Genomic DNA, 15,795 nt, shown 5'->3' with positions numbered 1-15,795 from the left:
GAGGCACGTCCCTTCGTCTACTAATCACACTGTTTTGCGGTGCGGTGGAAAAACACAGACACTAAACTTATTACAGTGAACAGAGACGTCAATGAACGAACGGACAGATCATAACTTTGTGAAAATAAACTTTTCACTCGAGGGAAGACTTGAACCAAGGACCTCTCGTTCCGCAGCTGCTCACGCTAACCATGGGACCACGGTGCTCCTGAGCTCACACTGTCCTTGATGTTGCCTATCTTGCGTATGGACTACTCATTTTGTATATTTTGCTTATTTTTTTCATAGTTCCATACAACTTCTTCCTGTTTTCTCGATTGATCTGTGTTCAGTTTTTCAAGGCCTATCCACTGTGCCAATTTATAACTAAATCTGAGGGGCGTGCGATGGGGAGGTTCCCTTATTAGTACTCTGCTGGTGCTGTCTGTGATTTACATGAACAGGAGGAAAACTTCCCCTTTAGTTGTTTTGGAGGAAAACTTCCCCTTACTAGTATTTTTTTTTTTCATTAGAAACCCCACATCTTTTAGTATATGGGGCCTTATTCACCTCTCTGAGTAGCCGTTTCTTCTGAACATAGTTCTTAAGTGATCAAGCTCTTTCTCCATGGATTGCCATTCACAGATTCTTTTAGCATGATTCACCAATGTTTTGATCACCCCTCTTTTCTAATTGGGATAGTAATTTTGAATTTTTGTGAATATGTATACTGCGTGAGTCACCTAAAATTAACACTGGAAACACCTCCCAAACCACAACAAATACTGCATAACCAATTCTGCAGACTGAAAGTGGGGAGAGGGGCTGGTGTAATTGGTTAATACAAACCATTGAGAAATGCACAGAAATATGATTTTCAACATGTACTTACGTTTTTTTAATGAAAACCTGTTATTATTTATAGCACAACTGAAAATAGGAAAAAAAAAACTTAATCAATGCCCTTTGTTTCACTGTAAAATGTTAATTATATTAAGAGTAATTGTAACATAAAGCTGACACTTGAATAACTCCTCAGCAGTTCAGTCATTTGTATCAGAGAGAACTGAATTAATTAGAGATACGAAAAGAACAGTGGTGTAAAGTAAGTACGGAAGAGACATGAACAGCATGTTATGTCCACATGCGAACATTTTTATTAGTATTTTTCTCTGAAGAATACTATAGGGCACTGATTTGTTAGAAGAAAATGTACATTAACATGAGAATGTAGTTAAACTTACAAATTTGTTTTTTGTTTTCAATTACAGATGTGAAAGAGTGTGTCCTTACATTTCAGGCCAATAAATGTTAAAAGTTGTACCCATCACTTGCTGCACACATCTGCAATTACTGCTTAGTCAACGTCTTACACAACGCAGTACATCTGTGTAATATTGCCACAGACTGCCGTAATATGACGTTTCATATCCTCTAGGGTTGTAGGCAATCACGGTACATGTTCTCCTTTAACATATCTCATAGAAAGAAGTCTAAAGGTGTAAGATCAGGAGAACAGGCTGGCCAATTTATGCATCCGCCACGTTCTACGAAATGCCCAGCAAACATTCTGTCAAGGGTCAGCCTAGTGTTCATCACAGAATATGCAGGAGCACCATCATGTTGATACCACATATGCCTATGCATTTCCAGCAGGACATTTTCTAGCAATGTTGGCAGATCATTTTGTAGAAACTCTATGTATTTTGCAGCTGTTTGGGTGCCTTCAAGGAAGTGAGAGTCAATGAGATGGTCGCCAATTACTACGCACCATACATTTACATTCCACGGTCACTGTCACTCTAACTGTCAAAGGCAGCGAGGATTGTCCACAGACCAGTAATGCATGTTTCGTAAATTCACTGCACCATGGCTTGTGAAACCTGCTTCATCGGTGAATAGGTAGAACTGCAACGCATTCTCTGTTAATACCCACTGACAGAAATTCACTAGATTATTAAAGTCATCTCAATGTAATTGCTGATGCAAAGACACATGATATGGGTGAAATTTGTAACAATGAAGTATGAACATTACACTACTTTGACTCATCGCACTGCCTCTAGCGATTTCACATGAACTCTTGTGGATTCACGGCAACAGCAGCTAACACACAAACTGCACCTGCTTCTCCTATGATGGGTTTGTTATGGACCCGTTTGCGTGTTACAACCATACCTGTTGCATACAGCTATGTGTAGATGTTTTCAAATGTGCAGCGCGTTGGATGATCTCTGTTCAGGTACCTTTCTGCATACAACCTGCAGGCTGCAACTGCATTTTGTCTACCAGGGTGTATACGCGGACAAGGAAAAACAAAATCCCGGATTTTTCCCGGATTTCCCAGTTAAAAATATACTTTCTCCCGGGTGAAAACACACTTTTTCCGTGTTAAGTGACAGTATTTTTTCCCTCGGAACTGCAAAACTTCTCAATCCTTTGAATGGTTACGGTTTTATACATGGGCATAGAATTTCCCGGCACTTTAGAAAACGAAACTCAGAGAAAAAGACACGTATGTAAATATGCAGCAACATGTACACTGCATATTTTCGTACTACGAAATTATACATTGGAATTCCACCAAACACCGCATGTTACTTTCCGAATCATTGAAATCGAGGCTGTGATGCGCTTTTGTAAGCCAGTCATAGCTCATGTCACGTGATCTTGCCAGCTGATGACAGCAGATATTCAGAGCTTAGGACACGTGTTGTAGTCAGGCAACAGCAACATCACTGTTAAGTAGCACAGACACAAAAACAGGGAAAGTTAATAGCTTAAATTAATATACATGGTGTTGCTACAAGAAAAGCAAAGCTTTCACATATAATATTGGTCTTTAAGGTTTAATAAGCTGCAAGAGAAGCTAAGCTTTCGCATATAATGTTGATCTTTTTTGCGTGTGTTACACTTTAAGATGTATCACACACACGAGCCAGTAAAATTTTTAATAATGACATAAATGTCTAGCTTCAGGATTCGAAATTCTTCTAAATGGCTCATCATCAAAGTGTTGATTTTTAAATGAGATTCAAATGCTCTGTGATTTAAGAAGTTCATGGTACATTCTCGCACATAGTTCAACTTACGTAAAAGGATATTTACTTTGAAAGTAACACTTTTTAAACTACCATTAGCAATATTTTCCCACGACTTGTTAGAAACAGGTTCATTTCAGCAGTTGCCAGAGAGCGCAGGTAACAGGCAACACCACACTTGCGCAGCTAACACGATGTAGGAAGCCCGTATGCACGTACTTGTAAAATGCTGAAAGATCGTACATTATGTCATAAAAGAAACGACATCAGTGGATACTCCAAGAGCATCAGAATTTTGTGAACCATACTAAAATGTGCACATTTAAAGTGCATACTTGAAGTGCACATTCGTATGTGCAGATTCCCAATACAGTACACCTCGACCTGAAATTAAGCTTCTCGGTGTGGTTTTCGGGATGTAAATTTTCTTGGAAGAACAGTACTGTGTTTGGTTCTATATTATGGCATAATGCCATACATGCTAGAAGATGAAAACATGCACCTGAAATGCAGTGAATAGTTGAAACTAGCCAGTACTGTGGAATTAAACATTTTGTTTCAAATACATTGACTGCCTCTGCGAAAAAAGGTTAATAAAAGACAAATTTCTTTAGCAAACAGACAAAAATAACTTCATTGCTCTGCAAGGCAATTAATGCTTGACTATCAGAAAGGTGGAAATAAAATAAAATCTGAAACTAATAACATATTTTAGTCTTCCGTAATTATTTGAATGTATTTTAATTCACTTGATAGCTCCCAGCCACAGGTATCCGTTTTGTTTTCATTTGATGTGAGAGTAAACGAAGGGGAAACAGCAAAATAACTAAATGTAAACACGGGTCACGTGGAGACTACCCACTATAACTCAGACTGCTCTGCGCATCAGCCCTAGATCTATGACATTTGCTAACCAGGTCAATAGTAAAAAAAATTGAATTTTCAAAAATATGTTCATCTTGTAGCGCACATCTTTCTGAAAAGTCTGAAACATAAAACATACGTGTTTGAGGAAATGTAAGACGTGTTATTTGGTCTTAAGTGTGCCAAAGTGCAGTGCCACGCCTCTTCATAATGCATTCTTCTATCGCACGCCACTGTATTTCGCTCTGTGAAATTGAAATGGGTATATTTTGTAATGGATGCCATCAAACTATAATCAGGAAAGTGGAAGTTGAAATGTCCTGTGGTGCCTCTCCTCCTCCCAGTCGTCCAGTTTGACAGCCTGCCCCTCTTCTTTTTAAAAAAAAAATTTAAATAAATAAATAAATAATCGCAATTAATAACGAATTGGATTATTTGTAATCGGGAGAACAAGAACTCTTCAGAAAATTTGCACTCTTTATTGCCTATTAGCTAATAACTTGCTTTTTTGTGTGACATACAATTAAATATAGGAGACGTAAAACCAATAAAGACAAGAGACAAGTAAGAAAGCACACATTTATTCAGTCCTTAGCTCCTAGCATTTTTTTCTCTCTAATCTTGCTACAGCTTTACATGGTGTGCTTTCCTTTCTGCAAAAGCATCTATTACCTCACCAAAGTTCGTCAAATGTTTTGTTACATGAAAAATCGAAATGTCGTTATCTAATACTGAAAAAGGTATTAATACAAATAATACCCAAGACTGGTGTGGTTTTTTGATCTGATTACATCTATTTTGTTACTGTCTGCTAGATAAAACAAAATAGGCCTTTCTAATATGTAGCAATTTTGTAACACACATCAAATAAACGAGACTGATTTGGCACAAATGGTCGTTTTTATAACACAACAGAATATAATTCACGAAATACTGATATCAAATGCCTATAAGGCCTACTAAAAGCAAAAAGCTTTATGTTAGGAAATAGTTTCACATTTCATTCTTATGCACCAATTTCTCAAGCATGAGGTTGAAAAGTAGTATTATGAAATTTTTATATAAATTTGGAATCTTCTTACGCTTCCATAATTTGTGTGATGTTCCTGTTTCTTCTCATTTCTCGTCCTAACAAACAATCTTGTCATCACCAATTCTGTAGCTACCCCGGCCATTGTCAAAATTTGTTCACTAACTCTGCCAGAATCCCAGGTTTAGTTATCCGGCGATTATTTTCCACGTTACTTCCAGAATAGAACTTAAACGGCTGCTAGCTGGGGACTGTAAAACTGGTCCTTGCTAGTGCAGCAATCTGGCCTAAAATATTCTGTCAAAATTTCATTTTTTTGGATACACCGAGAAGATAATACGTAATCTTTCTCATGTGTTATTCCTGTTAGTCGTTTATTTCCATTCTGGTACTCTGAATCTATGGATTTCGCTAGTAATTATAACAACGCTGATCATTCGCAAACTCAATCAACCACATAATCAGACGTCAATTGTTATTCATCCATTCAGCTTTACTCCACTGAGATCGTATAGCCCCATCCCCTTTTGCCTGTGGAAAGTTTATTTCTAGTGTTCAAAAATTAACAGGACTGCGTTTCAAAATCATATGAACAATCGACAGACCAACATGTGCTGGATGCTAGTCGCTTTGTGAAACAAGTTTTTTTTTTTCACTCAAGAATATGAATTTGGTGCCCTCTTTTCCCAGTAGCATCTAGCTGCTTGCTGCGACTGCTTGCACAGCCAACAGCCACATTCCTGTAGCCAGAAGAATCTACTACTCAAACGCGACTCAACTGTGCATGCGCATGAGCCCGCTCGTAACTGCTAAAACAAATATAATGTAAAACAGTTGTGACTTCATGCTCATCGGAGGGAAATTATTGTTATGAAGCATTGCATAGTCTTCCTAAGGCCTTCGACACATTTTGCTGTTGGCAGATGCTTGCCCCGCTGTGTGTCGTCGTTGTATATGGCGCATTTCCTTTGCAATTTAAGTTTTTTTGTTTTTTTCTCTCGTTTATGTTTTATTGTTGAAGTATTATTCTGCAGTAGGGGGTTACAGTAGAGTATCTGTTCCTACCAGTCAGAATTCCAAAAATTTAACAGGAAACTAAAACAATGAAAAATTCCCGGAATTCTAAAAAAATTCCTGGGTTTTTCCTGGATCTCCCGGTTGTCCCGGGTCGTATACACCCTGTCTACAGTCGCCATAGATGTTTATCATCTGTGCCTTTTCAGAATTAGAATAAACCATTTTCACAGTTTTTACAACACTGTACATACTGTTGTAGTTGCGACCTTCTCACGTTCCTACTGTGCGCACTTCTGTTCTTACTTGTGTACAGTACAGCATCACAGTCATCTGGTAACAGTGTACTACAGTTATTCTGAGTATAAAGACTAATTCGGCAAGTGCTACATGCAGACACAGAGACAGCCAAACTCGTAAACATCATAGTCTTCATAAACATACCCGTACAGATCTTGTTTGTTACAACACACGACTGAACATCTGAGGTTTTAGTGTCAACCTCATGTTACAAATTACTCCGGATGTACTTAACATTTTACAATGTAAGAAATGGTATTGATTAAGTATTTGTTTCTATATTCAGTTGTGTTAAAAATACTAACAGGTTTCCATTTTAAAAAATATAAGTACTGGGTGTACATAAAGTCCACGAGCACTTCCAGTTATTTATTGCACAAGTACCAAGCATTGTACAGATATCATACATATGACATTTTGAAGAGAAATCCTGATTTTTTTTTCATATGTACTGCCACAGTGTAGTTTGGTAATTTGCCAATAGTCAGCACTAGTCACAAACATGGTGAGTTCAGGTGCAGAGTGAGCTGTTTCATGAAATAGCCTCCCCGATCACCAGATCTCACTCCGTGTGGCTTTTTTCTGTGGGGGCAGATTAAAGATCTGGTGTATGTACCGCCTCTACCATGTGACGTAGCAGAGCTCTGGGAGAGAATACAGGAAGTGACTGCCACAGTCGATGATGCCATGCTGGGACGGCTATGGCAAAAGTTCGATTACTGTATTGACGTCGGCCGGGTCACTCATGGTTCGCATATCAAATGTTTGTAAAAAGCCTTTCAGAGTTTCTCTTCAAAATGCGATATGTATGACATCTTATAATGTTTAGATCTTGTGCAATAAATAATTGAAAGTGTTACCGCACTTTATGTACACCCTGTATGTGTTGAAAATCATACTTCTGTGCATTTCTCAATGGTTTGTATTAACCAATTCCACCAGCTCCTCTCCTCACTTTCAGTCAGTGGAATTGGTTATTCAGTGTTTGTTGTGGTTTGGGCGGTGTTTCCAGAGTTAATGTTAGGTGGGCCTTTCCAAACAAGGTGTTCATGGTGGACCCTTGGCATGGCAGTATGTGATAGGAACTAACTAACTCCATATAAAATGTAGTGTCTAACAGATGACATGGTCACAATTAAATACACTGATGTAGAAGGTCTCATCTATACTGCAAGCAACTGTCACATCAGTAGCTAATACAAAGTCTAGAGGCACTCTAGTCAGGTTGCATAACACATTGTACAATACTATTTGCCATAACAACCAAAGCACTTTCTCCAATACAGCAACTGTCTTTTTAATTCACCTGCATGTGAGTGTGCTTCATACCATGGTGTTAATTTTCTATTCTACAAAGTACACAAACTACACCTCTGTTACATCTATGTCAAAACTTGGAGTTTAATTGAAGTAGTTGAATATTTTACGTACAACCCACCAGGTTAGCTGAAATAGTAATGTGCTGCTTCCTGGACTCAGGTAGGCATACCGGCCCCGGACTGAATCCGCCCAGCGGATTAATGACGAAGACTGGTGTGCTGGCCAGCCTTGGTGTGGTTTTTAGGCAGTTTTCCACATCCCACTGGGTGAATACCGGGCTGGCCCCCCCACGTCCCGCCTCAGTTACACGACTCGCAGACAATTGAAACACATTCGCATTCTTTCATGATTTACACTAGACACAGACAGCTGGGGTACACTAATTCCATCCCGGGAGGGGGCGGGGGGGGGGGGGGGCGGGGGGGGGGGCGGGGGGGGTGTTATGGGGTGGCAGCAGGAAGGGCATCCGGTCACCCCTTAAAATTAACCATGCTACATCAGTATTTAACCCCGCCGAACCTGCGCACAATGCGGGACAAAGGCAGTAGCACAACAAGAAGAAGAAGCCAAATATTTTACTTACGTTTCATATTGTTTGAAGCCCCAGTACATAGCTGATAAAAAATGTGAAAATTCCTTTCGCCAGCATTTTGAGTAGTCACTCTGGACTTTTCAAGTAAAAAGTTAGATATACGTCCACCTTCCGGTTGGCCACCATTTCCAAATAAAATTTCTACATACTTTCCCTGGGAAAATAAAAATAAAAAAATGTGTGAAACTTGTGAGTGTGTAAAAAGTGTGTGAAACTTTATTTTAAACAGCAAAAACCTGAAGAGGAAAAAAGAAAAATCATCATCCACTGTTGGCAAACTTTTCAATCAGTCCATTTCAACAGATTCATCATTTAAATCTTATTTATTGTGTCAACCAAGTAAGTGTTCAGTAGCTCACATAACATGATAAACACATTACAAAATGGTCATGGTGTCATGTTTTAACTTAACTTTAGTGGTGGTTGTAATAACAGCAACAGCAATGGTGGTAGTTGCTGAACTGACAAGGGGAATGAGAATGAAATGAAAGGTTTGAAGAGGAGTGGAATGAGAACTGTGTTCTCAATGCCACATCAATATTATATGCAATACTTATTAAGTGTTTCATTTGATACAACAATAATATTCTCAGAAATTTGCCTCAGCTTTTAATAATTATCAATCATGAAAATACCTTACACCACATAGGAGCTGCGTAGTGTTATGTGCATCATAAACAGGACCACTTAATTTTCAATAAGAAAGCGAAAAATCTTTAATAGTGACTTTAATACTACTGTCACAAAATGGATTTAGGCAAGAAATGAGTTCCAGTTGTTTCATTAAAACATCTTGAGTTAAACAAGTCTGTTCTTGAAATTGACCTAAGAGACATTGCTCTTGTCTGTAAATGCATAATTAAACAGGATTTTTGTTACTAGGAAACCTCTAAAGCAGACATGGGCTGTTTGCTGCACTACAGCCCATTTTAAGTCCAAACATATTTACTCCTTTGAAACAAAGTGAAACAAGTCTTAGATCATTTAAAGTTCTGATCATTTTAAGTTCTCATTAAGTTTTTTACTTTTATTTCGTGTGCTATGTTAACAAAGATTAAGGCTCTAAGTACTTTCCCACAACATGTATTACCAACTACTAAAATGTCTCCCATCGTTCTTCCTGTGGGAATGAGTCATACATTTTTATTTTATGTATTTTAAAATAAATTCTTACAACAATGAAAACAATCAGTTTTTGACAAAATAATTTAATTGGATAGATAAAGCAGTTCAAGCAGTAATCTCAGATGTTGAAGCAATAATCCCTGTTTTGCACATTATCCTGTCTTCCACCTTTAAGCTCTCAGGTTTTGAAATCTCGTCCGATGCAGTCCCCAACAGTCAGTCTTTCCTTCTCATCCCGTGCGGTAAGCCTCTCCTGACCTGCAGTTCTGGGTGACTTTCCCGAAATCTACCTCTTTTCCTAGACCTCTACAGTCCTTTTCCTCCATCCGTCTTACTCCCTCTTCAACCCTACTGGCTGAAGAAGAAGCCACTGGCTCCGAAAGCTTGCACAATCCCAACCTCTTATGTATGCGTTCTGCCACCGCTTAAACTAAATTCTTAGATTTATTTTCAACCAGAGAAAATGATCTGGTTATTGATGTAGTATTTAGTCACACTCTCTATCCTTATCCAATCAAAATCTATGACGAAGTAGCTGAAGTCACACACAATATTTACTGTTTACAGCAGGGGCCTGTCAATCGTAAACAGGAAACCACAGTCTTTTCCAAAGTAGTATTGTCTCACTAGTTATAGTATGTTAAATTTAGCTTTCACAAGTGTAAGTGGTATACAACAGTGTTGACATATTTAATTGTTTATACAGTATACAGGTTTAGTTTCTGTAATGTATAACTTGACCTCAGAAGCTTCTCCTTCCTGATGAGCTCTTTGAAACACCATGATAAATTGTATGGATGGGTGGACGGATGGATGGAGGAAATGGACGAACAATACACGTATGCTGCTACATGGTATAATGTGCAAAATGAAGAGTTTTGAGGTTTATTAACTGCTCTATTTCAGTTCACATCGACAAAAAACAGGAAGCCTTTAACACAAGGAACTATCTCTTAAGGTGCATCCACTTGGTGTCATCTTCTGTTCAACTTTGTGTATACACTTGATGCTCTCCACAGTGCAAGGTAGGCAAGCATTCACTCTGCACATGGACGTTTTGTCTAAGCTGGATGATATGTCTCAGCTCAAAGACTCCTGTCATCAGCATGAAATATGCACAATTTGATACCAGCCCAGAATCATTATACTGTTTACAAAACATACATGTATTTAATGACATTTTGGTGTTTCTGACCACAAGATCATAAGAAAATAAATAACATGCTAGAGATTAAGGAGGTCTACACAGTCCTGGAATTTCAGTTCGGAATATTACCTTAATAAAAAGATGCTAGCTGACCACTGAATAGCACTTTTATTTTAAAAATCACGAAAATTTTATTTGTATAAAATCTGTACATGGCTACACTATTGTTCTACATAATCCCTGACTAATTCGATGCACTTCCTGAGTCAGAGACCAAGGACCTTGATTTCTTTGACAAAAGTCTTTTCCACTGCAGTCCACAACCTGCTTGATACCTCTTTCTGAACTTCCTCATCAATTGAGAAGTGTTTTTTGGACAAATGATTCTTTAGGCGAAGGAAGAGATAGAAATCACTAGGTGACATGTCAGAGCTATCAGCCGGATAGCTGAATATATATCACTTGAAAGATTGCAGGAGAGCAGTGGTTACAGCTGCTGTATGGGGTCCGATGCTGTCATGCGACAAACAAATGCCCTTGCCCAAACCCTCTCTGGGCTTGTTTTGTATCACTCTTCGAAGTTTCTTCAACATTTCACAATAACAATCAGCATTGACTGCATTCCCCTTTAGAAAAAATTTGGTGAGAACAACTCCTTTTCAATCCCAAAATACAATGACAATGATTTTCTTTTCAGAGACTGCCCGACAAAATTTGCAGATGAGAGATGAACTGGGGTGGCACCATGTCACTGATTGCCTTCTGGACTCATTTGTATCATGGTAAGCCCGTTTCATCACCTGTAATAACTGAGTTCAAAGGCTTATCTTATTTCCTTTCAAAATGGTGTGAAAATTTCTGTGTGCTCCCCATACGATTTTCTTTGTGAACCTCTGTCAACATTTTCGACAGCCAACAAGCACACAATTGCCTGTACTCCAATTTTTTCGTTAAAATGGTTTGGATCGTTCATCTGCTGGCTTCTGGAATTGTAACTGAGTGGTCCTGAACTGTCAGACAGCATTCTTCATGAAATTTAGGCTCAATTTTCTTTTCTTCAACAATGCATCATCAATTGAAGACCTCCTTCCCCTTCCTTCCTTGTTATACACACTGGTTCTACCACCCGTGGACTCAGCAACCCACTTCCTAGCATTATGCTGGTTAATCATGTAGCCATAAACACCTGTCAGACATCAAATTTCAACTGGGAAGATGATCTCCACATTAAGATAGCAAATAACTGCATGCACCTCACATTTGACGGGAGACTGCAGCACAGCATCCACCTCCAACAGCAGCCACAGTCAGACTGAATAAACTACCAAGCCCCACAACCTCCCATTATGGTTTGTCCGTATAGTCACAAATGACAAACGGTCTTTAATTCTTGGACAACCATTTTAAATTTTGAGTCTAATAATAATGTTTGCAGAACCTGAATTTACAAGTAAAATATTTAATGGAAGGAGCAAAGTTAATAACTCATCACATGGCTGGGGTGTTGAGTTGCTGATAGGCACATAAATGAGACTGAAGCATTAAGTCGTGAATAGGCACATAAACAAAACTGAACTGTTGTTAGCTTTCAAATGAATACTTCAGAGCTAATAGAATACGTAAATACAAATACACCACATAGCTACATTGTTCCAGCAGACTATATTGTGCTGTCATTGGAGCTTGACTGGAGAGGGAGTAGCAGAAAACTCAAGGAACAGGAATGTGGCACCAATGAGCTACTTCTGGTCACAGGCAGGGGAAGTTGTGCATAGTGCAACTGACACGGAGGAATGCATTGTGAAGGGGATACAGAACAGAGGAAGAGGGAGATTGTGGAAGGGAGAGTGAGAGTGCAGAATGACTGAATTTGGGTCCTGGAGTATGGATGGAGTTGGTTGTGGGGCAGAGACTAGTTGAGACTGGTGCGAGGATTATGGGATCACAGGATGTATTGCAAAGATGATCTCCGTCTATATAACTCACAGAAACTGGTGTTAGGGAAAGGAATTCAGACTGTACAGGATCAGAAGCACTCATTGAAATCCATCTTGTTGTAATCAGCAGTGTCTTCCATCACTGCCCTGTCAATCCGACTCTTGGCCAGTTTGCCTCTAGCCATTCATTCACATGGACAGCTGGTTGATGATTATGCCCCCATAAAATGCTTGCAGAAGTTACAGCAGACCTGGTATATGATACGACTGCTTTCACAGGTGACCCTGCCTATCCTAGGATATCATGTCCACGATGGAAATTTAATACAATGTCTTGGGTGGGTGCAGGTCCTGTACCAGAGTTTCCCAAATGGGTCTGACTCATATTGCAAGGTGGTGGGAGTAGATGTAGCATAAGAACAGACTAGGATATTTTTTTACATTGGGTGCACAGAGGAATATCACTTTGGAAGTGATAGAACAGAGAGTGATAAGTAGTCAAAGCTCTGGTGCAGGCTATATAGTTTATTGTTCCTGTCAGTAGTTAGACGATTTGGAATACAAGTAGGTATGGCATAGGAAATCTGTTCGTAGACTAGGTTGGGGAGGGGGGGAGGGAGGAATGGCAGGGGGGGGCTGAAATGACTTATCTGTGAAGATCTTAACAACACCTTCAGGACATACTGGACACAGGATTCCTCTTCACTGTAGAGGCACTGCCCATGGGTTGCCACACTGTATGGGAAAGATAATACAATGCAGGTACAGTAAACTGATACTATGGGGCACCCAAGATCATTTGGTTTATGGATTTTGGGAAGCACATACGAGGATTGTTGATGTGATGAGGTAGTTGGATCTGTAAGAGATTCTGAGGTGGGCCTACTGATTTGAGTAAAGATTGGAAGTTATGCTGGACTTCTGGGGTGGGATGCCTGCAGCAGGGCTTTTAGTTGGAAGAATCAGACATCTGGCAGATACCTTCTGTCATGTAACATTGGTCAAGCCTTTGCCTGCAGGGTCTGTCTGGCTGAACCTTGTGTATAGCTGTTCTTTCTTCCATCCAGCACTTTGTGTTACTGGCAAGGGACCTAAGAATGGAGGGTGAAGCTAAGTTGAAGGTAACGAGTTCAAGGAAAACACCGAAGGGGTAATTAGATGGGAGTGGGAGCGGGGGAGACTTAAGGTTTATTATTTATTCTTTGCCAAATATATTTTTTGTTTGTTATCTCCCCCAAGAATGTGTTGAAGATTTTTCTTCTAGAAAAATGAGCTGAACATGAACAAATTGTTGTTTAACAAATTCTACTACTATATAGCTTATGTTATTTCCGGCGTCACTTTTTTTGTACTTTTGCATTAAAATCTCCCATTATGATCTAGTAGTGGGATCTGCTGTCATTTATCAGCTTCTGTAAGTCCTCATACACAGAGGTAATTTCCTTTTAAGTTTTTATTTAGTAAATGATTTGCACACTGTAAAATGATCGTTGTCATCGACAAGACAATTTCAAGCTTCAAAGAATACGTCTTACCAGCAAAACATAAATTAACAGGTTCCATTACTTACTCATAGAAAAGCAGCATGATATTAGGGAATATTATTACTGCTGTAAATGGTATGAAGTTCACAGCAGTTTGTTATTTTCAATTTTTACAATAGGCGGGTTTGTTTCTTTCCACCTACAGGTTAAACTAATAGTGGTGATAGACCATATCCTTGTTCAAGTCCCTGAGTAAGTTTCACGATTTCCATGTCTATACGTGTTACTAAATTGAAGTTCCCCACTGTGTTTTTATGTCTGTTTGCGTAGGCTAAACTCTGGCACTATTGCAGGGATTTTGACACAGTTTTCACTAATACACACACTAGTTGAAGAGAAAGGTTTGTATGTACAATGTATTACCACTACACCTGAAAAGTTGTCTGGCTATAGATACTTAGTAATACCATTGCCAAGACAGATTAATTACATTTTATTTGTGTAAATTGTTGTAAGTTTTTTAATGGTTTGACTAAATTATTTGGATCTTGTTACTTGTCTATTATTTGCCACAGCACTCATTTTGATTACATCTTACACCTTTTCAAGATCTAAAGTTTGCCTAGAGATAAGAGGTCAATTAACTTCCCTTATTTTCTCTATTAATTGTTCAGCTATAAATATGGTATCTAAACACTAACATCCCTTCCTAAATCTGCATTGTTCTCCTCCAAGCTACTGTTCCAATATTTCTGGTAATTTTCCCTTCAGAACTGTTGCATATATTTTACTTGCTTTTGTTAATTGTGAGAGTCCTCTGTAATTTCTGCTGGCATATTCAGAAATGTATAGAATTTTGCACAACATCCGCCTCGATCTTTCCTGTCAAATGCTATCAACCAATAGTGTACCACCAATGAAATTTTTACTATTTACTCTATACAAACATGAAGTTCTGGTTCGATATTATGGTTCTTGAGTCTCTCAAAAATTTTCAACTTTTATCCTCACTTACTTGGAAGCAATTAATTCAATATATATCATATTTGACATTTCACAGTCAACATTGTTACCCTTTTCGAAAACGCATGTCAGATTTATTATACAGTCTAAGACCAAGTTCAGTTTTTCATACTTACAAATCTGCTAGAGTTGTTATTGCGGACAGTTTTAGCATTGCCAAAGGCTTCAAGGAGGGGATTTGATTCAAGAATGACATCTTTTATGTGCTGCACACGCTGGCCACCACCTGATACACGGGCAATGTAGGACATAATGTACTTGGCAGCAACGGTCTTCCCAGCACCAGATTCTCCACTTGAACAAGAAATTGTAAGTTACTTACATACACATTTCCACAAATAATGCGTTGTGATCATAACATTACTACTTTACCTTAAGTGACATTTATTTTTTGCAACAAAAAAAAAATCACACATAAAATAAGTAATTATCCCACTGTTTCAAGTGTGATGTAAAGGAAATAATCATATGTGGAAAAAAATTACAAAGTTGGCTTTCTGGCATTAAGTCTACTGTGACTACAGAGTAAATATTAATCATATACTCCAGCCAGTAACACCTTAACAATCTTTTTGACATAAAGTGTCTGAAGGTTTAACCACATAACATATATTTTTCCACTTATTCAGATCTGATCTTTAACTAAGTGATATTAGTGTGACATTTTGATGAAAAGTACCGTTTCCCAGGAACTGAATGCACATCATGCACCCACCCATGAATGCACGCATGCATGTCCACACACACAATCATTGCTCATATACAAAAAACTACCTACTTTGCATGTAATTCTGCTTGCAGCTGAAAATAATACTACAGAAATCCTTGAAATTCTGCCATGTGTGTCAAATACAAAAAGCTGCATTTTACTGCAACAGAAAGAATGCTGAAACTAAAGCCTGACTAGGACTACTTGTTATTTGACATTTTTTTATGTCG

General features: G+C 38.6%; 1 protein-coding gene across 4 annotated transcripts in view; it reads right to left on the bottom strand.

Annotated features, from left to right (window-relative positions):
• Positions 1–15,795, bottom strand: part of LOC126485168 (unconventional myosin-Ie-like) — a 416,688-nt gene that overhangs the window by 356,519 nt on the left and 44,374 nt on the right. For all 4 annotated transcript variants that reach the window (XM_050108845.1, XM_050108848.1, XM_050108844.1 and 1 more), the window contains exons 5-6: positions 14,973–15,150; positions 8,132–8,294 (exon numbers count right to left, since the gene is read on the bottom strand). In XM_050108845.1, coding sequence (XP_049964802.1) covers positions 8,132–8,294; positions 14,973–15,150 — 341 coding nt within the window. The remainder of the gene's footprint in view (positions 1–8,131; positions 8,295–14,972; positions 15,151–15,795) is intronic.

The sequence above is a fragment of the Schistocerca serialis genome, chromosome 6, assembly GCF_023864345.2.
Source record: "Schistocerca serialis cubense isolate TAMUIC-IGC-003099 chromosome 6, iqSchSeri2.2, whole genome shotgun sequence".
NCBI classification, from domain to species: Eukaryota; Metazoa; Arthropoda; class Insecta; order Orthoptera; family Acrididae; genus Schistocerca; species Schistocerca serialis.
Note: the sequence above shows the minus strand (reverse complement) of the source record. Positions and strands in the feature narration are given on the sequence as shown.